Below are 27,907 nucleotides of genomic sequence, written 5' to 3'. Positions count from 1 at the left end.
GCTGCTGTTTGCAGGTTCGAGTGAGGGGGGGGGCGAGTGCAGGGTTGAGCCGTGCGGTCAACGCAATGCAGGTTACACAGACAAACACACTCGTTTGACCTTTCCCTTTCTGCACAACGGTACCTGAGGGGTCAGCGGCGTCCTCGGAGGCCTGGCGGATGGCGGAGAGGCGTGGGTTGGAGCCTTTGGCCTGGTGCTTGAAGATGGAGGAGGAAAGCTCTTCCAGACTCACCCCCAGCAGGTAGGCCGCCTTCTGGGCCCACTCGTGCCGGGCAAACTGCTTACGGCCGGCTGCGGAGGACACAGACAGACACACATCACTACAGACACCAGTGGACAGGCTCGGACTGACGAGCACAGACACACAGTGACACAGTAGGAGGAGACATGACTGACAGACACAGTACTAGATACAGTACCAGGTAGCTACAACAGAGACTAAATAACATAATTCAAAAAATAATTTTAAGTTAATAAAATAACATCATACTGATATTTGTAATCAATACAAAAAATACATAACCCGTAATTAGCAGGCTACTTAGTAACTGTGATGATCATGATTAACTTTCCATAAGAGTTGTTTCAAGTGCACAAGCATTGTCAGCTTCAGCTATAAATGAGATCTTTGAAGTGGGATGATTTTGCTGGCATGCCAGGAGAGAAGGTAAAGAGGCTAAAGAGCCTGATTAGCATGCTAATGGAGGAGCATGTGGGAGTGTTGATAAAAACACAATACAAACAAAGGGGAGTAAACAACAGACAACAACAGTACAGACGGAGGGGAGTAAACAACAGACAACAACAGTACAGACGGAGGGGAGTAAACAACAGACAACAACAGTACAGACGGAGGGGAATCAACAGACACATTAGAGACAGTTGGGGGTTGGGGGTGGGGGGGTTGTAAACAGGCACGGTGCTTTACCTTCCTCTGTCTCTGTTTGGGGGTAAACCAGCATGCAGCACACAAGTAGAGACAAAGAGTTAGATTAGTCACTAGCAACTAGTGCAACACAGACAAAACATAACAGTCAGCGATGGCTTCATACATGTAAAACACACACATGCACACATACACACATGCACGTAAACACACACACACACACAGTAATAATGCAAAACAACACTGACAGGGACACAAATGTGCATGCTGTAAGTCTTACAAAAGATTGATGTATAAAACTGCGAAGACAGACAGACAGACAGACAGTCAGACACTCGGACATGCTTATTCAGTGCTGTGAAAAGAAAAAACTCCACGCATATTAAATTCTCCTGACTGGAGCAAGCTTGTGGAGCCCCCTGATGGTAAAGTCTTATCTTACAGCAACTTCCCACAGCCACTCTAATACTACTGGTTGGTACTAGCTGAGGCTGCATGGTCTCTGCTGACCCCTAGTGGACGAGGAATGAAATGCAGCCAATACTGCCCAGAGTGTGACTAAATGGATGCTTTGTATCAATATTCAAATCTTAAGAGTGGAAGTGGCACCACAAACAATAAAGAATAAAGAAAATAAAAAAAGGATTATGAAGAACAGCACTGTAACTAACCGTGCTGTGTCATGCTGACGCAATCACGCAAAAGTTGTATATGTCTACAGCTATTTAAATAGAATGTTTCTCTTCAGCTTTTAAATATATTTGTAGACATTAAACTGTTTCTCTTAATGCTGTCTACAGCAATTTGAAACATGCTTCTCTTATGTGCAACGAAAATGGTTTATGTGGAGATTATGAGTGAATCTGGGAGAGAAATAGACACTCTCTCACACACACACACACACACACACACACACACACACACACACACACACAACAGAGACACAGTAGAACTGAACTGAAACACTGTACCACATTCATCTATGATGGAGACTGCATGGGAGAGGCATTAGAACACAACATCTCTGAATCCACAAAAACAAATGCTGAATTATCTAAATTACAGCAGGTTCATATTTTGACAAGCTTCAAATGTGTGTAGTTTAACATACAGTACAGTACGGGAGAATTCACGTGGGCCAACTTTTTGAGTAATGTTGCTGGGCAACCACATAACCAGTTCCATGTGTTCTGATTGGATGATCATGAAAATGTGCCTACTGATGACTAAAGTTCTTTAGTCTTCTTTAGAAAAAAAGTGGTGGTCAATATCAATGGCAAGGTGCCATAACCACAATACTTACAGTAGGAACACTGCCCCTGAAACATTGCTCAGAAAGTTTTCTTGTGTATCATCAGCTTCATACTCAGAACATTCACAATTGTAAAGGGCAGATGTTCAGAGGGCATGATAATGAAGAGGGGTGTTGTGTACACTTAACAAAGTTAGGCGGGGATCACATTAGCCAGCGGCAAGCGGCAGGTTTCCTATTGTTCTCTAATGGTTCGGCAGCGGAATGGTGGCAGCGCTGGTGTAACGCTAGCGTTGAACAAGCTTAGCGTTGAACTTGGTTCAACTTTCAAAGCGCAACACGAGCGTATTCAATTGTCAGTGACAAACCGTTTGTGTTACCATAGGAATGAGATAGAACTTATTATGGTCTGAGCATTGCGTTACACTTGCCGCTGGCCAATGTGATCCCCGCCTTATGATGCCCAGTCAGAAAAGCTCCAGAGCAGCCCTACCCCAGAAGCCTGGGTGTGGATGTGAAGAAGCTACGTGGAGGTGTCGTACCTTTGGTGGCGCCAGCGGCTCCCAGGTGATAGATGGCCCCCAGGATGAGCCAGAAGGCCTTCTGCTCGTCGGCAGAGATGCCCAGCACCTTCATGGCAGCCTGCAGCTTAGTGAACTGCTGCGCTGACTTCTGCTTGTCATCGCTCTGGAGGTGGGAGAGGGAGAGATAGAGCGAAAGAGAGAGAGAGGGAGAAAGAGAGAGAGAGAAAGAAAGAGAGAGAGAGTGAGGTGTGTCACAGCGATGAGGAAGATGTGGGTTTCAGGACCCTTTCAGACATAAAAGTGTGTATACTAGGATGGGGTGTAACAGTACAGTATAGTAGAATAAGAGACAGTGCCAAAATGGAAATGTTTATGTACTTTGACGCACCCTATGTCAGATTATATGTATATGGAACACCTATACTGTAAACAACACACACACACACACACACACACACACACACACACACCTTTGCTTGGGGCATGATTCCAAAGGCACTGCTTTCTGCAAAGTGGTTAAAGTGAAGCTCCGTCCTGTCAGAGCCACAGAGAGAGAAGCTGTTGGTTTCAGGAAACACAACCAAAACATGCACCACTGCCCCACTTAAAGAACTAGACCCAACTGCCACTGTACACTACACATCTAAAACATTGACCGCACTGGCATACTGGTTTACTAGTACAGTATACTACTACACAGATAGGGAAGATATGACTGCAGCAGCCAACGCAGACAGCGGACACAGGGCTAGGAAATGCAAAAAGAGCCCAAGCCCTGATCATATGTAGGTATGTGACCTCTGGGACAGGTCAGAGCCTTGTCCACTCCAGGGTTAACCACCATCTTATACCCCTTTCAGACAGACCTTGAAAACCCTTTATTGAGCATGTATTTAGTGTGTAGGTGTCCTGTATGACTGCTCCAATACATGTGTTAATTGATGTTAATTGATCCTCTTGACTCTACATGGACTAGAATAATACACCTTCTGTCTTTTGGTCTGGCCTTCACTGATTGCTAACATTGAAGGTTTGGGTCTGCTAGCCTCTCCTATGACTCACTTGAGAGATCCGTCTACCCCAGCCATCATGTAGTAGAACACATTAAAGGTGCCCTCCGCCGTGCCCTCTGGTCGCCTGGCAATACGCAGCTTCTCCAATAGCATCGTCTGAGAGGGCAGAATGACAACTTATGGACCAATCATTTGGAGGCATTATATCTTTTATTGGATGAAAAGTGGTAGGGGTGTGTTCAATGACACTGACATCATACCACTATGGTCTAAGGCTAAGAGCATTTGTCTAAATGTTACAAATAAAGTATATAAATGCTATTGTGCACTGGAAATGAGTCCATTAACACTGCACATTATAGTTATTGCTATGCAATATACAATATCCAATATCCTTCACATGTGTCTCATGTGTCTCATATATAAAACATGGTTTCATCGTCTCACGTTCACCCATGCTAACTATGTCCACTAAGCTGCAGCAGGTGTGCACTGCTGCTGCAGCTCTGGGGTTCCGGGTCTTACCTGGATGGAGGCCGAGGCCACCTGTCCGGCCTGGTCAAAGTCTAGGAAGACGATGTGGGAGAAGTGACTAGCGTTGCTGTTCATGGCTGTGGAGCCGTTTCCAAAGGCCTCCAGGATGGTGTAGACCGCCTGCCACTTCTCCGCTGAGGGGAACAGACACTGGATTTAACAACGGTGTCAGATCATACTCAGGACACTAATGTAAACAGTGTGAAAGTGCAAAGGCTAAAGTCTAACTAACGCTCGCTCAATACCTATGCAAAATCTATTTGCAAATGAAATACCATGAGCAGTAGCAGTGGATCACAAACAGCAGTGGATCAGCTAAAAGCTGTCTCACGCTACACATGATACTGTTAGTCTATGAGCAAAGTTCTTGTGCATGAATTGACTTTGCACTTGGTCCATCATTTAGGTTAGGGCCCTCAGTGTGACTAAAGACCTCTGATCCAGCCTTTTTCCCCCATTTTAGAACCCATGATTGACTATGAATTGGGTCGTGATAACGGCTTTACTAGAGACTTTTACATTCATCCATTAACTAGACAGTTTCCACCAGGATCTATGACAGTACAGATAAGGGAAACCTTCTGTCATGTGTTCATTAACATTAATTAATCTGCCAGATGTTTCTTATTAAAACCAACAGATCTCCTGGACATGTTCTCACTGAACCTCAAACCCACGACACTCTTGCACATCTACCAGTCGAGCTTTTTGAGGAGTTCTGTTGAGTTTTCTTTGCCTGTCTCGACCCACCGGAGTAGGCTTTCCCCGAGCTGCCCGCCATGGACACCAGGTACTGCACCAGGTGTTGGCAGTTGGTGGTCTTGCCGCTGCCTGTCTTGCCCAGTAGCACGATGGACTGGTCCTGGCGCGAGGTCAACAGGTTGCGGTAAGCCGACTGCGCCACGCCGTAGATGTGTGGCGCTGTGTCTTCACGACGACAGCCCTTAAACATATGCATCACCTGAGTGGAGAACACAGACCAAGGACATCAACATCATCAACAACAACAACAACAACAACAACAACAACAACATCATGCCTTTTACACATGCATCACCTGAGAACACAGACAAAGGACATCAACAACAACATTTAAACATGTGGATCACCTAAAGCATAGTGCACTAATAGAGCTTGAACAACTACAACAGTTCATAAACATGTGCATTCCTTGGATGACCAACAGTCACAGTTATAACAGCTATAATTATGTGCTATGGGAACACACAAAACCTTCAAACATACCCCATTGTAACAGGAGTGACATTTAACAAAGGCACAAATTCCATGCATTACCGTAGAAGAAATTCCTTTACAGATTGAAGAGACTATAACGATGTCAGTCTCAGTCATGGTGGGTGGGCGTTACCTTTTCGGAGTACATGGCGGGTGCGGTGACCGGGTTGATGACCAGGAGGTTGGGCCCAGCATACGTGTGCATGAGGTTCCCGCCGTAGCGCTGCCGCAGCGCGTGCATGACACTCGACTCGTTCAGGTAGGGCAACGAGGACAGGTCCTCCACACGGTCGAGCGATGGAGGGTTGGCCTGGTCAGGAGTGAAACATCGGACATTTGGGTGACTCTGGCTTCATCCGAGTCCACATTGACTGGTTTGACACATGCATACATTTACTTGATCAAGGGCAAAACAGTGGAAGCCAGGAATTGAACCCACAACTTTTCAGGCTACTGCATGCTAGTCCAGCTCCTTAGCCACTACACCTACCACAAACTTACTCATTCATTAGAGGCATCCACCTCAAGGCAACTTCAAATATACAGCTATATCATCATAAATATAAATAAAGTTTAGAATATTGTATAAATATCAGTTTAAAGTATTGCATGAATATCAGTGTTAACGTGGCAAATGAAAGCAAACTTCTATTTATTTTTGCAGTGCCTTTGGCTCCTTGGTGTCTTTGCTCTGCCAAATGAGCTGAGAAAATGCCATCAGGAAACTAACAGAGACTGAATGATGCTATTTTAAAAAGCTTCTGTCTGCTTCTGTTTTTCAGTTTATATTTTGACTCTGATCAGCACTTCCATCACATCACTCAGACACCTCTCACTACAGATGTCCAGACTGCCCAATCTGTTGGAGCCAGCGTTGGCTGAAGCAGCATTGAATGAATGTCTATTCTTACTCCCACACACACACACACACAAACACACTTCACAGCTTTGCCCGCACATCACCACCCTTCCCAGTCCCCCCCAGCAGACCCATCTGGGCTCCACTTCCTGCTGATGGGATCCGTCTGTCTCCCTGTCTCACCATGTGGCACAGATGGGCAGCAATATGGCCGCCACCGTCCCCGTGACAACACAGCCATCACAGCTATGCGCTGCTCTCTGCCCAGTTCCCATGAAGTCTATCCGGTTTTCAAATAGCCAACTGGCAAGCCCCAGTGCAGTGTGTGGAGACGGACAAGCCCCCACAGATGGGTGACGTCTGCGGGAGTATTATTTAACATCTGTGCTCACGTCCCTCTGGGCCTTGCCAGACAGGGTGTTAAAGAGTCCGAGTGATAGAGGGGACAACCGGCCAAACCAGACAGTAACGTTAAGCCGTTCTGGGTCAGATCTTCAATTATCTGAGCTATGGTCAGTCAGATTTGACGGTCATCTGGGGTTTTTACATGAGTGCAGCTGGCCAAATCATCTGCGTACTGCCCGGTTAAAATCTGAATGTATAATTTAATATGTAGCGATCTGTGGTGTTATTTAAGTCGACAAGGACACTTATGTATAATCTAATGTGTATAATCAAATATATAATATAATGAGTAGTAAAGACACCGTATAGTATAACGTTGCATTTGCTTCCTCCAAAACACACTTGAAAACAAATCAAAACTAGCTGTATTTTAGCTGATTTTACTGGCAAAACATGCATACGTGTGCTATTTGTTTTGAATTGTAAAGTCATTTAAACATAATCATAGTACGAACACATGACACCAATTTAGAAAAATGCCTTTGAGTTGTATGATGTTCAAAGTGACCTCACTTCTGGCTTTTGACTTACTCTGAAAAGTGATATTACAGTGTGTCTCAGTATCTCAGGCGATATTAACAATATTGTTGATGCACACATCAGCAAACCACAAACGAATGCCAATGGTCAATACAAACTCAGAAGCGTCCGGGGTAGTTTCTGGCTAGACGCAGGTTGTGTTAGTGAACTCTCCAGGACAAGGCTCACCTTCTCCACGTCATCCTCGTCCACATCCAGCAGGGAGCCGTCATGCTCCAGCCGGATCTTCACTTTCCCCTCTGGCAGACTGCCAGCCTCCGTCTTCAGCAGGGTGGCTATTAAAGGCAGACAAACAAACAAACAAACAAACAAACAAACAAATGGTTTATGATGTAAATTGGTTTATTATTTGTTGGCTTAATAATATACATGTATTCTACTGCTACTCAATAGAAACAAGAAGTTCACCTACAAAATTGCCCCAAAACTGCCATCTTTGCCCATATACGGAGATCTGGGTCACCTTAAATGGGCAAAGATAGTACCCGGATCTCCTTATATGGGCAAAGATGGTAGCTTTGGGTTCTTTTTGTAGTGATATGTGCTAGTTAATTAACTCTTATAAGTATGTGTTAGGTATGCTGAACGCACCGAGGGAGAAGCCATCCTTGTGGACGAGCCATACTTTCTCCGTGCCGTACCACGCCTTCTCCGCAGCAATCTGCGCCTCCGTCTTCACCTGAGGCACAGAGGAGGAGGAAGAGAGTGGTCAATACCAGAGCAGACCCTTCAGCCCACTGAAACCGCATCACTCAGGTCAATACCAGGGCAGACCCTTCAGCCCACTGAAACCGCATCACTCAGGTCAATACCAGAGCAGACCCTTCAGCCCACTGAAACCGCATCACTCAGGTCAATACCAGGGCAGACCCTTCAGCCCACTGAAACCGCATCACTCAGGTCAATACCAGGGCCGACCCTTCAGCCCACTGAAACCGCATCACTCAGGTCCGCTGTGTTACTTTCACTACTGGGTCAGATCCGCTCCATATGGATGGAATACCAGTGCCTCAGGGGGGTGGAGGAATCGTTTGGTAGCTGGAGGTTCGCTGGTTCGAGCCTGGTTCCTGCTGTCCCTGTCGAAGTGTCAGGCCCAGAGGGCTTAAAACGGTCACGTTTTTACTCAAATTATGCCCCTACCTTAAATAAAGGGATTTTAATTAACGCAATCCTAGTCTGATTCTAGTCCTGATCTGAGCATTCACTAGCCTGACGTTTTTGAGTCTGATACTGCTCCATTGGGATGGGATTAAGGGGGCGTGTTTCAACGGATACTGGAGGTGAATCCTGTAGGAAGAACACCCGAACCATCCTCCTTCTCCACAATCACCTTATCATTGTTTTCTGGTGGTTTTTTAAAGTTATTGCACTGTCAAAGCTACAAAGCTAGATAAAGCTAATATTTTGTCACTAGCAACCTACATCTGTCCTCTGTTAAACACAGTTGCATTTTCAGCTCTGAACAAAACCGTACAGGAGTTCTTCTGGTCCGAACCGCTCTGGTTCAGAGCATAGTTGCTCCACAACGAAGTCCAGACCGAACTTCCCGACCTCAAATTGTGTGGGCGGGGCTAAGTTCAGCTAGCTTCCAGGCTAAGCCTTCACTAGATCTAGCCTGGATCTGGAGAAGTTGTGGAAAAGTTCTGGCAAAGTCCACGCCAAACCAGGACCAGCTGGTGCAATTGCAGGGTCAGTCAGTATGTGTATGGGTGCATCGGAGCTTATGGGTAAGATCAAATTCCAATTTATCTCCAATTACAGTCACAAACAGCCTGTCTGCAGTGAAAACACCATTCACTAAAACACACCTGTGGGAGAACAGTTTAACACAGACCAGACAGACAGATGTTTCCGCGTCTGCCATTTTGCACTTCTATTCAATTCTGAGTCTGCAGCAGCAGGGCAGCATTTGTGCTGCTCTTCCTTTCCATCAAATAACAAAAGCCCTCTCTTCTCCTCTGCTGCCAACCTGAACACACAGATCTAAGCACTGCAGAGAGGGAGTGAGTGAATAGTGCTATAATGACTAAAGAGATAAACCCATGAGAGTCTTCACTCCCTCTCTTCTCCTCTCTTCTCCTCTGCTGCCTATACTCTTAAAACGAATGTGTTGTCCCTAGCTGGACACAGAAATGTTTTAAAAAACAACGCAAGTTGTGTTGTTTTCAATGCAAGTTGTGTTATTTTCAACACATATTGCGTAACAAATTAAAAAAAAAAAAGGAAACGACACAAACTGTGTTGTCCCTATCTGGACACAGAGATGTGTTAAAAACAACACAAGTTGTATTGTTTTCAACACATTCGTTTTAAGAGTGTACCTGCACACACAGATCTAAGCACTGAAGAGAGAGAGTGAGTGAGTGAGTGAGTGAGTGAGTGCTCTAATGACTTAAGAGATAAACCCATGAGAGTCTCCACTTCCACGGGTGCAGGGCTATCCCCTCATTCTCCAAATTGGCGGCAGCGATAACGGCCCTCTACAGATGGCACACACTGAAGGGGATAATCGAGGGCATAAATTAGAGGTGAAGAGCTTGGAGAGGATTGATGCAGTGCATTATGGGTAGGAGAGTAAATGGGCGACACCAGGCAGTAACATGACACTAACCACTCTGGGTGGCTTCGAAGTGGGGTTTTTTGTTTGTTTTTTGTTGTCATGGAGATGTGACCAGGTGCAGCCGTTTCCTCGGAGTGGCTCTCCACATGGACTGCGCAACCATTGCAAGGAGGCTCGAGTTACACTCTCCAGCCAACAACCCCCCCCCACCCCACCCCCCCACCCCACCAAAAGGAGCACGACTGGCCCTGTCGCTGGCCACCCCACCGTGGAGTCTCGAGTTTCCATGAGAAGATGATGATACTACTGACTGACTGACTGACTGACTGACTGAATGCCAGGTCCACTCTGAAACTCCAGCAGAGAGAGATGCTGATGTATGGATGCATGACAGACAGACAGACAGACAGACAGACAGACAGACAGACAGATGGATGGAGTGATGGATGGGGTTACCGAAGAGTCACTCATGAATTAGACATGCCTTCTTCTCCATGCACAACAACGTCAGAGGGCTCTCTGCTCTGTGAGAGGGCTCTCTCAGGAGGTTTATCATTCAACCACATGCTTTGAATACCACACAGAAATGCCACTGATACACTCCCTATATACACTCCTTCACAGGAGTTAACCATGTTAAATATAATCCACGCCATGCATCAACCAATATCATCATATTAGTCCACACCATGCATCAAACAATCTACAACATTACAACATAAACAATGCTTATACTGTATATGATGCAGATGTTTAAATAACTGTATTTCTGTGTATTAAGTCATGATTAGTCATTCTGCTCTCACACAAATACAGACACCTGTATCTACACATACACACACATGCATATACCTACATATGCATGAATTTACACACACACACACACCACAACTCAGTGTAATCAGTGAAAGCGAGCAGAGAGGTGCAATTACGCATTTGAGTAGACCGAGACAAGGTGAAGTGAGGCCAGATCACAGCACACACACACACACACACACACACACACACACACACACACACACACACACACACACACACACACACACACACACACACACACACACACACACACACACACACACACACACCCCCAGACCTTGGGTTGAGTGGCTGCCTGGTGAGAGGCCTGCAGGATGGCCACGGGATCCTCTTCCGGCTTCGCCTGTAAGGGGCAGTAGGGTCAGCCACAGATCAACAACCTTTTCACTTACTGGAGGTAAACGATCATACAAACATGCACACACACACACACAAACCACAAAATCACAACAAAAAGATCACCAACCAATTACAAAAGATCATCTAAGCTTCTTCGCAACACTTTGTTTAGTCCACAACACACATGCACACCATAAAACTGCAAACAGATACCACCCCTAGAAAAAACAAACTCAAGAAATACCCGCAGCTGCACACCACTTTGACTCAGCACACTGCAAATGGGGGCAATAATACATTTTATGTTGCTTTCCCAATTTGTCGCTATGTTTTGCCCTTCAAGGCCACCGTACTCCCAGGAGTGTAGCTCAAAAGAACACACTGAACTAATAACAAAGTCATAAATAGCTTTCAGTGGTCAGATCATCTACCATGTCTCATGACCAATTCCAATCATCAACAGAATTAGGTGGTAAGATCGGTCAACATTGTGGGAAACCCCATGTCTGGCACGAGTGTGTGTGTGTGTGTGTGTGTGTGTGTGTGTGTGTGTGTGAGAGAGTGTGTATGTGTGTGTGTGTGTGTGAGAGTGTGTGTGTGTGTGTGTGTGTGTGTGTGTGTGTGTGTGTGTGTGTGTGTGTGTGTGTGTGTGTCTGTGTGTGTGTGTGTGAGAGTGTGTGTGTGTGTGTGTGTGTGTGTGTGTGTGTGTGTGTGTGTGTGTGTGTGTGTGTGTGTGTGTGTGTGTGGCACGAGTGTCCCTGACCACTGCCAGATTAGACATAGATCCATTACAGGGTTAAGTGCTCAGACAGACTGTAGTCTAACGGCAGAATGACACAGGGGTCAGACTGGTTTACAGAGAGGTCTTACACACTCTTGTGCCCAACCACAGTTGGCAGAGATCAGGGAGAGTACGGAACACACATGAGCACCAGACAGAAATATTTGGATCCTTTTCTCTGAGAAATGAGGGATTCCTGTCAACGTGGGGTCAGAAGTCTTATTCCACTAAGGATGAGAAAATGTGTATGATGACCAAGAGATTATAAATGTGTGTAATTATTTTTTTCCTCTTGCCAGAACATGCAAATAGAAGGAGAAATGTAAAAGAGGAAGAAAATTGAAAAAAAAAATGGAGGCTTTCTGAGGAGGAATGCCCCTCACTGTTCAAGATTAGATGTTCGGACCGGACACTGTTGGTCAGCATCCAAACCAATCGGGGCCAAACCCCCTGGAAGCCCAGAGCTGAGTGAAAGCCCAGAGTGATTAGCTGACTGGGTGCGCTGGATTTGTACGATTTTTTTGGGATTTCCGGATTACTTTTTGAGATTGGTTTAAATATAAACCAGAACAAACTCACAACACAGTTACAGCCACACAGGGTCACCCAGCTCAGTTCCATAGGCCACTAGTCAGCCTACCACTGCTACCTCTTACTGGGAGACAAAACATCAATTAAGGAAGAACTCTTCTAGATTAAGCTAAATTGAATCTTATCTACTTACAATGTGTAGTTAGCACACTCATTTAATTAGTGCAACTCATTTGTAATGCACACTTACTAGCCCACTAATCAACCTACACAATTAACAGACTAGCACACTAATCAACGTACACAATTAACACACTGACCAGCACACTACTCAAAGCCTGTTTGTATTTCTTTGTTGGCCTTCTTAGCTGATAAAGAAGGTGTGTGTGTGTGTGTGTAGAAACTGGGAAAGTCAGCGTTGAAGTGTAACCCTATGCCAAATAAAACACACTTGCATTCCACACGGCCAATCGTCCCCACTGTATACTGCGGGTTATAATCATTCCTTGACAAAGTAGAGGACAGCGAATTGCATACTCAGAAAATCTGCCCTTTTTAAATATCTCTACATTTTTAGCCTTTCATATCATGAACCTTTCACAAGCATCAGATCATTCCAGAAAGCATGTGCCAAAATGGACACCAGTCCACATGTTGCATAGCTAGTGGAAACCAAAGCAGACAAAGCAGCTATCATGAGAAAAGACCAAGCGCAGGTCCAGAGGGAGCCACTGGTGCTAAAGGCAATGGAGGAACCATTACTTCAGCCATTTCCTTCGGGGTGTACGGACAGGTCAGTCTCCACCACCCATATACACACACGCGCTCACGGTCATGCTCACACCATACACACAGGCCTCACAAAAGGAGGTGGCTGCATCTGGGTTAGCAGAGGTGCAGAGATCTCCTCATAGCCTGAAAGGTCGAGATGACTCTGAATTGGATCTGGATCTGATCTGGCGCGATTCTGGATCAAGAACCAGAGCTAGTATGAGTGTGTACTGTGCGGGGCTATGCGGTGATGGAGACTGAGAACGAGCGGTCCTGCACAGACTGGGGCTGAGCAACACACAAACACACACACACATAGAGAAACTTAGCTTCAAACACACACAGAGATGCTTTGCTCCAAACACAGCAAGAAGTCAGAGACTGAGAGTCTGTATGCGCATACGAGAGAGAGAGAGAGAGAGAGATAGATAGATAGATAGATAGATAGATAGATAGATAGATAGATAGATAGATAGATAGAGGGACAGAGAGCAAGAGATAGAGAGAGGAAGAGAGAGAGACATCAGGAGTGAGTGATAGAAAGAATACACAGAGAGAGAGAGAGAGAGACATCAGGAGTGAGAGTGATAGAGAGAATACAGAGAGAGAGGGAGAGAGAGAGAGAGAGAGGGTGAAATTACAGTATTTTCCATGGTGAGGACCTCCTTGAGGCGTTTGTGGTTCTCCTCTGTAGGGACTAGTAGTGGCGCCACCTACAGGCAGAAGCCCCCAACACACGTGAGGACAGAAAGGTTTCCCAAGAGAGACAAATGTTGACAACACCCATACACCTATTGTTGGTGGTATTCAAAGGCAAATACATGGTTTAGTGACAAACCTGGGTAAATTACGAAATGATGGGGGCTCATCTATTAGGAGGCTTACGTCTTACTCCATCTGAGTTGACTTACCCAGGTATGTAACGAAACCACATACTTGGAATACCCCTCTGCTGTGCAACAAGCATGGTAACTGACTACGTAGAAAAACACTCCTGCTTTTACACGGCTCTTTTCTCTGCCAATCACCCACCCACCCCGTGTTCCATCAGACAGTGGAAGACTCAAAAGGCCTCTCGGGTGGCATCAGAGAGTTTTTTAGTCCCCTCGAACCATAAAGCTCTGTATTTAATGGGACACACAACATTTAAACCCACAGGGGCCTTCAAGTAGTTAAATGCATACATATCTAAAATCTCTCTCACACACACAGACACACGGTGTGCAGTCTTCCTTGCACACACCTGTGGGGCGGAGCCCTGAGACTGCGTGGTCCCGGCGGTGGCTTTTCCTGTCGGGGCAGCAGGGCCACGAGATGCTGCTGCTGCTGCTGCTTTCATCTGCGCACCAACATCACACACACACATAGATACACACCACAGCACAGCACAGCACACACACATGCGCACGCACACACACACAGACACACACACACACACACAGACACACAGACACACACAGACACACACACACAGACACACATACACATACACACACAAACGCACATGTGCACAGACACACACACATACACAGACACACATACACATACACACACACAGAAACGCACATGTGCACAGACACACGTACACACACACAGAAACGCACATGTGCACAGACACACGTACACACACACACAAATATCAGTGAGGAGAAAGTATGAGGCACACCCCTGTAGCTGGGTGATACCAGGTGGCAAAGCAGGCTGAATAGAGTGAATCATCGTTAACTAATGCAGGCTGACGCTCTCATAAACACCACAGAAAGCCAGACAGCATTCCAGGCATAGTCCAGAATGTCTACGTAAACAAACACAAGTGTTCTCAGAAAGGTTTTGTTTATCCATGCAACGACACTTCCCGCATTCAAATCCGATCAGTCACATTTGCAGACTCATTTCCTGGTTTAAAAAAGATGTTCTCACGCCAAACAACTCAGAGAATCCTGAACAGTATTAGTTCAGCATAATCAACACTGACAGAATCCTGAACAGTGTTAGTTCAGCACAACCAACACTGGGAGAGTGTTGAAGAGGGCTAATTCAGCACAACCGACAGAAACACTGAGGGAGTGTTGAAGAATAAAGAGGGTTATAGTTCACCACAGCACAGCACACCGTGGAACAAGACCAACAGCTTGGTTCAGTGTGTCAAAACTGAACTGTCAAAAACTGAACCAACACACTGTTCAACCTGCCAAAGTCACAAGGGTCAATGTTTGTACCCACACACTTCACACACAGGCCAGTCTATTAGTCACACGATTCACTGCTCCCTTTCAGTCCTACTCTATTGAAGCTCACAAATGGAATCGAATAGTAGCAAAGTATCGAATAGTAACAGTCAATCTGTGATGTATACTGTAATGTCCTGTCTATTGACTGAGGTTTATACATTGATTATGCAAAATGTCTTCAGCTGTGAGATTAATACACAGGGGTGGGCATTTCTTTTCTTTATTTTTCTTTTAGAATAAAGCACAAACTGATTCTGATTCATTGGGCTTGTGGGCACTCAATCCACAACTGAGTGGTTTCACACATGCCACCGATGCCAGTAACTACAGAAGTGAAATAATAGTAGTAGTAATAGTAGTATTTTTTAAGAAACTGCGGTTAATACACAGGAGCAGTCAATACATGCTTTTTTATTTTTTTAATTTAAATATAAACGTCATGCGGGTTGATACACGATGCATCTTCTACATGGGAAATTACAGTAGGAGACATGCATTTAGCTCTCTCTACTGGGCACTGGGCATTAGTCTGGTGAGTCTGTTGAGTGGGCATTCAGTCGGTCAGTTGGCAGGCCGTCTGTACTTTACCTCAGGCTTGCGCACAGCGGAGGGGCGCATGGGGATGAACCCTGCAGGGGGCGCCAGAGGGTCGGGTTTGGGAGGGGGGAGGAACCCTGCCACGGGGGCGAAGGGGTCCTTCTTGGGGAGCGGGATGAAGCCGGCCGGAGGAGCGAGTGGGTTTGGTTTTGGGGCGGGTATGAAGCCCGCGGGTGGGGCTAACGGGTTGGCTTTGAAGGCGGGGATAAACCCAGGAGGCGGGGATAGTGGGTTGGGCTTGGGAGTGGGGGCGGGGATGAACCCTGCCGGGGGTGCGAGAGGGTCTGGTTTGGGCGTTGGGGGGGCAGGGGTAACAGAAGCTTGTGCTGGGGCAGGAGTAGGAGGAGCAGAGGTAGGAGGGGCAGGTGTGGCTGCAGACTCGGCCTCTTTCGTCTCCTCTGCGGTCTTCTGCGCCTCCTCCTTCACCTCCTCCTCCTTGCGGTCCGAGTTGCGCGTCCGCGGCCGGTGCTCCTTGGTTCTGGCTCGGCCCATGAGGCTGGCCAGGCCCATGGAGATGTCGTCCTTCTCCTGTTTGCCAGAGGCTGGAGGCCCTGAAGCCGCCTTTGCACCCTTGGGAACGGAGTTGGCCGCCGCCGCTGCTGCTGCTGCTGAAGTTGGGGGTGGGGGTGGGGGTGCTGGAGGGGCCTCCGGAGGCTCCCTCCTCCCAAACCTCCTGAACCCCTGCATGTCGTCGGGCGGGCGGCTGCCCTGCGCTGGGCCGCCGCTGGTGCTACTGGTGGAGGGGGTGGTGGAGGAGTTGGTGCTGTTGTTAGTGGCGGTCTTCCCGTCTGCAGTGGGAGCGTCGGAGCTCCTCCTCTGGACGGCGTCTGATGCGGGGTCACGAGAAGCCTGGGACTGAGATGGAGACGGAGACTGAGTGCTCAGACTGCCCTCGCTGTCAGACTGCAGCGGTCCCAGGCACGATCACAAACAACACAGGAGTGGTGGACAGGGGAGAAGCATACATATTTAACCATGAAATACTCGGGGACTGTGAAGCCAAGTAATATTCTAGTAGCTTGAAAACAAAGTTGAAAACCATACTCTCAAGCATCAACCATGTCAATAAACATACATGTTTCGGCCCTAGGCTGACCCGCATATGTTTATTGACCACATGGTCCAATAAAGACTGCTCAAGAGTTAATGCTTGAGAGCGGCTCTCAACTTTGCCTTCATAACTCGCACCCTAAGATGGGAATTTTATTTTTGAAGTTGAGCTCGCCTGTTCCTGAATATTATAATAGCACCAATCAGTTTCAAAACATACATGGAAAAGTCTCGCATTCTTATCAATGCTTCATCATATGTGTGGAGTGTACCACGCAGGCGGCACTCGCGGTCAGACTGCTCCAACTCAGCTACAGCCAAGTCAGATATCACCAGACCTTTCGGGTCAAATCAAAACTGTACAGTGGCAACTGGCATTGTGTCATTCCTTGGGTCAAACACAAAAAAAGTCTATGATAACTTGTTTTCTTTACAAAGTCAGGAATCACAATAAGGCTGCAACCACAGTTGTCTGTGGGGGCCCAAGCACCAGGTTAAATGTATGTTATTGTGAATCTTACACTTCATACACTGAAAAACCTAATCTGTCTAAACTCACACTAATATGAAGGCAGCTAAAGGTCTTTCTATCCCATCAATGGAACATATCTTCAATCAGTGGTGCCTGCATGTGTACAGCCGTACACACTTTGTGTAGGCCTAGAGAGAATTTCCCCTGTGTGTACTGTATATTCACAAGTTGGCCTACCATAACTTCCCAACTCTTCACTACACTGTAGCCCATTAACTGCATGAAAGAAGGCAATTTATATTTTTCTGTAAAATAAAAGAAATTTAGTTGTTCAACAGCAGAATTAGTACGCACTAGTTGGAATGCACAGATTTTGTTTGCACAGGAAAGTGAAAGAGGGTGCACCAGCACCATGCACGCAGCGATTACAGAACTTGTTCCTGTTTATTAGCAAACAGTGTTTAGCTTATTCACCGAATGGATGTAAAACTTTTTTTTTTTTTGGTAAACAACAAAAACAGAAAGGATAGAGGCAGCAAAGCTAGAGGAGCTTTTTCAGATGGACAAGATGGGTGTGTGTACCATCACATTTATTCCTGCAGGCGCTCCCGTCTTCAATCGCATCTTCAATCACCAAGAAACAAACCCAACCACGAACCATGCTGCGGATCGGAAGCTTCACAGAGGCAAGATCGCAAGCTGAAAGCTTTGTTGAAAACAAAACCGCAGTTTAGGGCCAATGTTTCTGTGCCTACACCCTGAGCCAAAGAAAGGGCGTGCAGCTCTCTGTGACGTACCCCTCCTCCCTCTCTCCCTACCCCTCTCCTCCCCTCCCTCCCTCTCTCCCTACCCTCTTCCTCCCCTCCCTCCCTCTCTCCCTCCCTCCCTTCGCACCCCAGACACAGAAACCAGGGCATGCTGTGCCAGGTGCCCTCCTTTCTGCCTCTCCTGGGGGCTGCGAACTTGCCAGTGGCCTGAAAGAGCTCTGCCACGCCTCGCCTCCCTCCACCGCCTCTGTTAATACCGACAGGCTCTATCAGACAGTGATATCTGTGTACGGTGAATGCCGAGAGGGTAATGAAAGACCTGCACGAGTGAGTGGCTCTACTCTGAGACACCTGTAAGCCTGGCGGCCTGTGTGTGTGGGGTGCTGTGTGTGCAGCTGGTTGAGATCACAGAAATCGGAGAAATTGCTGTGAAACATGCGCTTCGACTTACGCTTGAAGCTTTGGAGCCTGCCGACGGGATAACGTCTTTCACCTGAAGGGGAAAGAGGCTGAACGTTATTTAAGCCCTGCTTGAGGAGTGCTGATGGGGGGGGGGGGGGGGGGAACACCACATGATGCTGCCGAATGCTCTCGTTGTAACATGTTGTTCTTCCTCTCCAATAACCAGACATGGGAAAACTGGCTTCAGAAAGTAGTTGGGAATTTATACCGCCAGCTAAGACACAAGCAAGAGTGAAATGTTAATAAATGAATTTGTACTGTCTCTGTCTCTGACGTGACACAGCAATGTGTTTGTTCATGAGTTTTTCTATGTGTATGCTTCACATGCACTCTACAATAGAAATGAGGCGTGATTGAAGTGCTTATGCTTTCCTTTAACGGCCTTAATGGGCACATAAAGTGCTGCCAGTGTAAACTGATACACTGATTCTAATGCAATTCTATCACCAGCAGCCATCAGACCTGTGACTGAAAAACACTTCAAAAACGGTGTAAATTCCCGGTTCAAGTGCAACCATGTAATGGTTTTACTTGTGCGCCTAAGACAGTTGATTTCACCAATTAGATACTCTACTGAAAATCTAAGGCTGAAGAGTTGAGCTAATAAGAATCATTTTACTGAAGGATTTTTTTTTTTTTGTATGTGGGAGGACTTTTATTTTCTGAGACCGGGTTTCCCATCTCTGCAAATACCGCTTTTCTCTGAGATAGAAAAACACAGATCTGTATATCTGTACATGACTCATATAGAGTAGCCTGGACAAGAACCAAATGTTTTTCTAGAAAACTGCTTACTCAGGTTTATTAAAACTAATGCACATTATCAAGTCAACTAAAACAAACACACCTAATATGGTCTAACTGAACACATGCAATACTGAAAATCCTAAATTGTGAGAGAAATTCACTATTCGCTATTAAAGGACTATTAATGTACCGCTAGTGTACCACTAATGTACACTAGTATTCAAAAGTTTGGGCTCACTTAGAAATGTCCTTGTTTTCATCATTAATGTTGTAAATGACTTGTAGAAAGAAATGGCTGATTTTTAATGTAATATCTACATTACCCATTATCAGCAACCATTCATCCAATGTTCCAAAGGCACATTCTGTTTGTTAATCTGATATCATTTTAAAAGACTAACTGAGAAAACATTGGAGAACCCTTTTGCGATTATGTAAGCACATATGTAATCTGAAAACTGCTGCCCTGATTAAAAAAAACAATGCAACTGATCTCAGCTGGTATTCTGTCTATAATGGAGTGGAATGGAAATTTCTAAGTGACCCCAAACTTTTGAACAGTAGTGTACTACTAATGCACTACTAATGCATTACTACTTCTAATGCACTGTTGTGGTCATGATCTGCATGCATTGCGGACTATGAATAAAGCATTCAGAATCAAGCAGAAACAAACACAGACACACAAACACACACAAACAAACACAAACAAACGCAAACCTCCCTTTTTCTCCCAGAACGAGAAGCGTGATGAGAAAGCCATGACTGATGCCCACAGCACAGGTCATGGGCAGACAGGGACAGCAGACACAGTGGACAGGGCAGGGGACAGGAGGGAGGGAAAGGAGAGAGAAATACAGAAAGAAAGAGAGAGAGAGAGAGAGAGAGAAAGAGAGAGAGAGAAAGAAAGAAAGAACGAAAAGGAGAGAAGGGAGGAAAAGGGGAGAAAAAGAAAGAGAGATAGAATGAAAGAAAGAGAGGAAGAAAGAAGATAATAGAGGAAGGATGAGACAGAAAAGAAGGGAAGTAAGAGAAAGGAGAGAATGAATGGAAAACAGAATGAGTGAAGGAGGTATAGAAACAGACAGAGAGAGAGAGTGATCACACACAAAGAAGAGAAAAACAGGAGGAAGTACAATATGAGGATGGGGGAGAGATGGAGGCTGGTCTTCCCACTAGAGGGGCACTAGGACCATGCGGCGGGCGCAGCACACGGCACACAGGGTGAAATGGACAGCTATGGAAGACAGAGCACAGAAGCGGGAAACAGCAACGTTACTGGGACACCAACACAGGACAGTGTCAGCTCTCACTAAACTATTAGCATAACTGTGAAGTAGCTTCTGAACCTGACTAAAATTATATATATTTTTTTTAAATGTTTAAAAGCATGAAACTACTCCCCAAGCTTCTAGTAGTCCAGTGGATTTACAAATGTACTTGTGAGTGGATTTGATGTAGTGAATATGAGCAGCATGCCACATACAGGCTACACCAGCCTCTTGTCATGCCAGCAGTTTTAATCTGCAGTCTAAGTGTGTCAACGTCCCTCTCTTGCACTCGCTCTGACGCTCATATTTAGCAGCTTTCAAACTGACCAAATGACCAGAAGTACTTTGGACATTTCCATCTCTCTTGCTCTCCAGAAGTGATCTAAAATACATTTACATTTACCTGCATTCATTTAGTAGACGCTTTTATCCTAAGAGACTTACATGAAAATTAATTAATTATTAATTAATTCTCCCCAGTAGACACAACTGAGCTGTGGTTTACCGCCATACAGAATAAGCTCCACTGAGTATTAACTCTTTCATTTTAACTGTGTGTAAGTTACATTTTAACACCTTCAAAACATTGATGTTGATGCCATATATGTTAGCATGGCTTTCTACAAAAGTAAGACTTGCAACACTCAACTAAACTACAGTTTCAAAAGCACCATGAAATAAAGCTTGGGGATATTAGATGGAAATACTTTAACGCAGCCACACAGCAGTGAGAATCCTGAGCAATACACAGTGGAAAGACAGAGCTCTACCACTACAGCAGCACATTCCCCTGACACTGGTCAACAAGCACTGCCTAATCTGGGCTACGAGCTTCAAACATCCCAACAACACCACGTGCAGATGCAGCGCACACACACACACACACACACACACACACACTGCAACATACTTAACACATTTGATAACACACTTAGCACATTTGATAATATAATAACTGAATACATCTTATTATTCAAAAACCTTTTCACAAAACTGACCTTACTATGAGTGGTTAGTTCAAAGCCTACAGGCTACTGAATAGCATTAGTGCTGTTGAACTGTGCTAAGTGTCTCCTCTCTCCACACAGAGCTGGCCCGTTCGAGCCCAGCACGGCCCAGCATGCCATGTAACCCTGTCTCTGGCCCAGCTTTCATCAGCGTCCACTCCTATAAATAGGGTCCGCACTGGGGCAGGCCTTCAGCTCCTCGGCCTGGTATCACACACACACACACACACACACACACACACGCACGCACTCACTCACTCACTCACACTACTGGGAACCAGAAGCGGTCTTCTTATCTTCTCCTCTCTACCAGCATACCTTAGCTGGGTATGCTGCGCCACTCGACCCCGCGGCTCTCTAAAGGCCCATTACCTGATCTGCAGCGCGGCACCGGGGCACCCGTATGAGGAGACGGCCAGGGGGAGAGGGTCCAGCGAGGGGTAGTCTAGTCCGAGGCTCAACGCGCAGGGTGGGAGTCCAGACAGCGCCAGCAGAAGTTGGGGACGGGCTATGTGTGTGTGTGTACGTGTGTGTCAGCGGAGGAGTGGACACGCTGAGAGCTTGACGGCAAGACACACAGGGGAAGGGAGGGGTGAGGGGTGTGTGTGTGTGTGTGTGTGTGTGTGTGTGTGTGTGTGTGTGGAGGGGGAGGTAGAAAGACAGCTGCAAGTGTCCTGGGGTCTATAAATAGCAGACAAACAGTGCCATGGCAGCCCCCTTCTCTCGTCACGCCTTCCCCCGGGCGCAGTGCTTCAGTATGGGGATCAATCCTGAAGGGCCCCCCTCAGTGGAGCACCAAGCTTTCTCAAACCTATTGGAAGGTTCTTGTGAAAACCCACAGCAGTTAACGGAACCTGCCAACCTCTTGGGAAATGAGCTTACCCGCAGTCTAACCTCTTCTCTGTCTGTGCAATAACAGTGAAAACCCACAGCAGTTAACGGCACATGCCAACTTTTTCAAAATTTCAAAATTTGCTTATTGGCCGTCTGCCCCTGAGTTAGATAAGAGGATACATACCCTGCTCTCTTTTAGCTACAGGTTAGCTATGTTGGCGTGCACCTTTAAACAGCAGGCTGGCTTGGTGGAGACTGACGTCCATCACTAAGGTTACCACAGCACAGCCTAGTCAATCTCAACTCACAAAGCAACCACAGTGGCTACCAAGTGCCCCACACACAACGGTCCCCCTTTCCACAGAGTTCTCTCACTACAGTTCCCCCACACCATAGTTGTTCTGATAAATTAATCCATATAAAAACAACTTTGGTTGAGAATGTGGGAAGAAACCTAAAAGCATTGAAGTGTTCCTCTAATGATACTTTTGAAATAAAGACTTAAAAAAAACTTACTAGAGACCAACTTACCTGTTATATACTTTCTTACTGCTTCTCTTACTGCCTTTTAGTCTTAACTTTCTGTGGCAACATCTGACAAAAAAGATTTTGATTCTGCCAGAAATTGCCCCCTACTGCCACAAGGGGGCCAAGGGCTTCAACAAGTTTAAACAGACTTTCGCAGGTGTCAAACATGGAATCCAGCTATAGCTAAAAAAAAGCTAGTGTGTGTATATCTCTCTCTAAATATGTAGCCTACATGGAAATATGTCGATAGACTAACAGAGTCTGTGGGGAAATTTCTTTCAGTGAAAGAAAAAATGACTTCTACCACCAACATCAATCAACTACCCCTCCCTCTCCATGCAGACAGTGAGATAACACTGGCTGCCATGATATCACTCAATCCTCCACAGGCCTCCCATGCGCGCACACACACACACACACACACACACACACACACACACACACACACACACACACACACACACACACACACACACACACACACACACACACACACACACACACACACACACACACACACACACACACACACACACACACACACACACACAGAGCTCATGCGTGTTGAATGGGGAAGGGTGAGCAGTCAGTTGTTAGGTCAGAGCGAACACCGGAGAGCATTGTATCACACACGCAAGGTCAGAGGCACCGCACACTTCATCTGGTTCCGCTGGACGGACCGCCATTCAGTCTCCATCAGGTCTCATTCAGAGTAAGTCACCCAGAGTTAAGCTGTGACTGAATGTTGTGAGACTGGTATGGATGAGAGAACATACTGTATATTCATATATTCATTCTTTCATTCATCCATCCATCCATCCATCCATACCAGCCTCACAACATGCCTTCTTTCATTCATTCATTCATTCATTCACTCATTCATACAGCCATACCAGCCTCACAACATGCTTTTTTTCATTCATCCATCCATCTATCCATCAACCCATCCATCCATCAATACCAGCCTCGCAACATGCCTTCTTTCATTCATACATCCATCCATCCATCCATACATACCAGCCTCACAACATGCCTTCTTTCATTCATTCATTCATTTATTCACTCATTCATACAGCCATACCAGCCTCACAACATGCTTTTTTTCATTCATCCATCCATCTATCCATCAACCCATCCATCCATCAATACCAGCCTCACAACATGTCTTCTTTCATTCATTCATTCATTCATTCACTCATTCATACATCCATACCAGCCTCACAGCATGCCTTCTTTCATTCATTCATTCATTCATTCATTCATTCACTCATTCATTCACACATCCATACCAGCCTCACAACATGCCTTCTTTCATTCATTCATTCATTCATTCATTCAGTCATTCATTCACTCATTCATACATCCATACCAGCCTCACAACATGCCTTCTTTCATTCATTCATTCATTCACTCATTCATTCACTCATTCATACATCCATACCAGCCTCACAACATGCCTTCTTTCATTCATTCATTCATTCATTCACTCATTCATACATCCATACCAGCCTCACAACATGCCTTCTTTCATTCATTCATTCATTCACTCATTCATACATCCATACCAGCCTCACAACATGCCTTCTTTCATTCATTCATCCATCCATCTATCCATCCATACCAGCCTCACAACATGCCTTCTTTCATTCATACATCCATCCATCCATCAACCCATCCGTCCATCCATACCAGCCTCACAACATGCCTTCTTTCATTCATTCATTCATTCACTCATTCATATGTCCATACCAGCCTCACAACATGCCTTCTTTCATTCATCCATCCATCCATCCATACATACATACCAGCCTCACAACATACATGCATTCATTCATTCATTCATTCACCAGTCAGTCAGTATTTGTCTCATTCATTTGTTCATCCATGTGTGTGCAGCCCACTCATTCATTCATTCATTCATTCATAAAAACTGGTATCAGGCCTATGAGATGAGGATACAATCCCAGTCAGTCAGTCAGTCAGTCAGTCAGGACATGTGAGGACATGTCAGGACAGTATGGTCCAGTGTGCCCTCTCTGATACCCAGTAACATGGAGACAGACTTCACTGGTCACTCTACACAGTCACAGACAGACATTTCCTTGGTCAGTCACCACACATAGGCTCACTGCAGGAAAGCCAGTGTTGACATGTGGACTTAACAGGGTCACTAGAACTCAAGGGATTTGACAGGAAGAGGAAAGAGTGTGTGTGTGTGTGTGTGTGTGTGTGTGTGTGTGTGAGTGTGAGTGTGAGAGAGAGAGAGAGAGAGAGAGAGAGAGAGAGAGAGAGAGAGAGAGAGAGAGTGAGAGAGTGTGAATGAAAGCGAGAATGTGTGAATGATTGTCTTAACACACTATCTCTCTCCCACTCCTTACCTTGTACATTTCACCAAAGTAAAGTAAAGTAAAGTAACCAAACTTAAAACGACTGACTGAGACACTTAGCCTTGCAACCTGTCCTGCAAACACCCACAACTCTCAAACAAACCAGAACCATGAAGAGATTTTGGTTTTATAGTACAAGGAGAGATACATCAAATACTCGTCACATATTTCCTCATGAATGAAAAAAGTAAATGTTTTGTCTCTGTTTTGCATATTCTCGAAAAGTTTCTGACCAGGATGTCTTCTTATTGTCTGCCGTCTCTCCATGCATACCCCAACATATTACCTCCATCCCGAAGCCTACAGCAGCTGTGCTGGGAATTAACAACCCTCCAACACCCAATAACCCCCCAAAACAGGCAGAGACATTAGTTAGCAGGGCAGCCATTACAATCCCAACAAACTTCCTTCAAATGCACAGGTGAATAAGAGTCCGATGGAACATGGAACCTGAGTAAGTAACTTGGAATGTGAGGTAAACCCCTAACAGCAGATCACCATGGCTTTGTTTTGGTAGCAGAAGACCCAGGGCTCTTCATAGGATTTACTACAAGTTTACTTCGAGTTAACATCAACCAGGTTTGCCAGAGGTGGAGACCGACACATACTTGGTATTAGGGCTGTGCAATTAATCAAATTAATCAATTAATCGTCAATTATGACTTCCACTGATTGTGAAAACATTATCATTTAATGAGTTATGAGTGATAAGAAGTTAGTGAGGTTCCCCCTTCACTGTAAAGTGCTTTGGGGGCCTGGAAAAGTGCTATGTAAATGCAATGTGTTGTTGTTGTTGTTGTTTTGTAACAATGCTCTCCTTTTGTCCTGAGTTACAAACCCAGTGCAATCCCTTTTTGCAGTGGTAACTGTTGTATACATTATCTTTATGTTTTGCATGTTTTTTATGCTTTGCTTTGATTTCAATATTGATCATTCATCATCATGATAATTATGATTTTTGCCATAATCGAGCAGCCCTACTTGTTATGCGCTCCTGGTGCAGTCCAACTCTATGTTGTACAACACTACGTTGTTAGTGGCACTGTGATAAGACTGCAGGTTTTCTACAGGGTGGTCTGATGTGGCTGTGGTAACTAGGTTACGATACAATGCAGGGGACAGAGGGGGCAGCCCACAGAACGCTAAGCTGATTAACGTTCCAAAGACACTGACCACACAACACAGAGTGTCTCCCTTACCCTCCCACACACACACACACACACACACACACACACACACACACACACACACACACACACACACACACACACACACACACACACACACACACACACACACACACACACACACACACACACACACACACACACACACACACACACACACACACACACACACACACACACACACACGGTTTGTGTGGTAAACACACTCTGTGATAAAGTCTCCCAGGTTCAAACAAGCTTGACGTCAGTGTGAAGGTGGATATAAACAATAAATTGGACTGTGATGATGTACACATACAGACACACACACACGTGTGCACATACACACGCAAAAAAACAACAGACACACACACATACACACATACAAAATAAAAACACACAAAATAAACACACACACACACACACACACACACACACAACCACAGACACACACACACACACACAGAACCACAGACACTCACACAGTTGCACAAACATAAACACCAGTAACTGGTCTACCTTAGTTTCTATGTCCAATCTCTGCACTAGATGCCAGCCTGGCACATTACCTTGGAATGGAGGCCTCCGTTGTAGAGAGGGAAGTCAATCTCAGGTAACGGAGAGGGCATGACTGGAATAGCTCAGCTATTAATGATGATGGGCCTGAGGCCTGCACTCACACACTCACACTCACACTCACACACACGCCTCTCCTGCATCACCTCCACCTGACACAGCGCTGCTCTCGACAACACTATTTTATCACGCTTGGTCGCAGTAGCCACCAAGGACACTAAAGAAGAGACTTACTGACCCCACCCAGAAGAACAAGGGCAAAGGCGATGTGTCCTGCTGCCCAGGGGTCATCGACTCAAAGGTGGGTCACATTGGTTCTCTCTGGCTCCACCCCCTCTAGTAGTGACCCTGGTAATCTGGGCAGGCCCCTCCCCTTTTGCGGAGGTCTATTCTTAGAGTGCCGCGGTTTAATCCCGCCACATTAATCCCAATCCCTGTGTGGCTAATGCTAATACGGTATGCAGTAACATCACCACTTCGCCCAGAGGGAGGGTGTGTGTGTGTGTGTGTTGCAAGTTGCTGGATGCAGTTGACAAACGATGGCAGACATTAATCCAATCGCCGACACCCTTCTTACTCAGGCGTCAGTGTCATGGAGGAGAATGGAGCAGGCATGTTCAACAAGAGATAAAGTCACCTGGACTAGCCCCCACAACTCATATAGTACGCAAAGACAGTCCAGGAGCACTGGATCACTCTAACAAACACAAACACTAGCATCCAAACCAGAGGTCCTAATAATCCTTATTCCTACATAGAAAC

General features: G+C 45.8%; 1 protein-coding gene across 3 annotated transcripts in view; it reads right to left on the bottom strand.

Moving 5' to 3' along the window:
• Positions 1-27,907, bottom strand: part of myo18aa (myosin XVIIIAa) — a 95,114-nt gene that overhangs the window by 52,879 nt on the left and 14,328 nt on the right. Inside the window, exons 1-11 of one of the 3 annotated variants that reach the window (XM_076274866.1) lie at positions 15,870-16,460; positions 10,906-10,971; positions 7,841-7,928; positions 7,418-7,524; positions 5,579-5,755; positions 4,960-5,170; positions 4,201-4,343; positions 3,725-3,831; positions 3,133-3,196; positions 2,681-2,825; positions 124-291 (exon numbers count right to left, since the gene is read on the bottom strand). In XM_076274866.1, the coding sequence (XP_076130981.1) occupies positions 124-291; positions 2,681-2,825; positions 3,133-3,196; positions 3,725-3,831; positions 4,201-4,343; positions 4,960-5,170; positions 5,579-5,755; positions 7,418-7,524; positions 7,841-7,928; positions 10,906-10,971; positions 15,870-16,388 (1,795 nt within the window). In that variant the 5' untranslated portion in view covers positions 16,389-16,460. Of the gene's footprint in view, positions 1-123; positions 292-2,680; positions 2,826-3,132; positions 3,197-3,724; positions 3,832-4,200; positions 4,344-4,905; positions 5,171-5,578; positions 5,756-7,417; positions 7,525-7,840; positions 7,929-10,905; positions 10,972-15,869; positions 16,461-27,907 lie in introns of those variants that run through there. The other 2 variants (XM_076274864.1, XM_076274865.1) reach the window with 2 other exon arrangements.

This window comes from Alosa pseudoharengus, unplaced genomic scaffold (genome assembly GCF_046254945.1).
Source record: "Alosa pseudoharengus isolate Yale_2024_CS ecotype anadromous, Long Island Sound unplaced genomic scaffold, YU_APseudo_1.1 YU_APseudo_1.1_scf_8, whole genome shotgun sequence".
NCBI lineage: Eukaryota > Metazoa > Chordata > Actinopteri > Clupeiformes > Clupeidae > Alosa > Alosa pseudoharengus.
The sequence above is the reverse complement of the archived record's forward strand: the minus strand, read 5'-3'. Positions and strand labels throughout refer to the sequence as shown.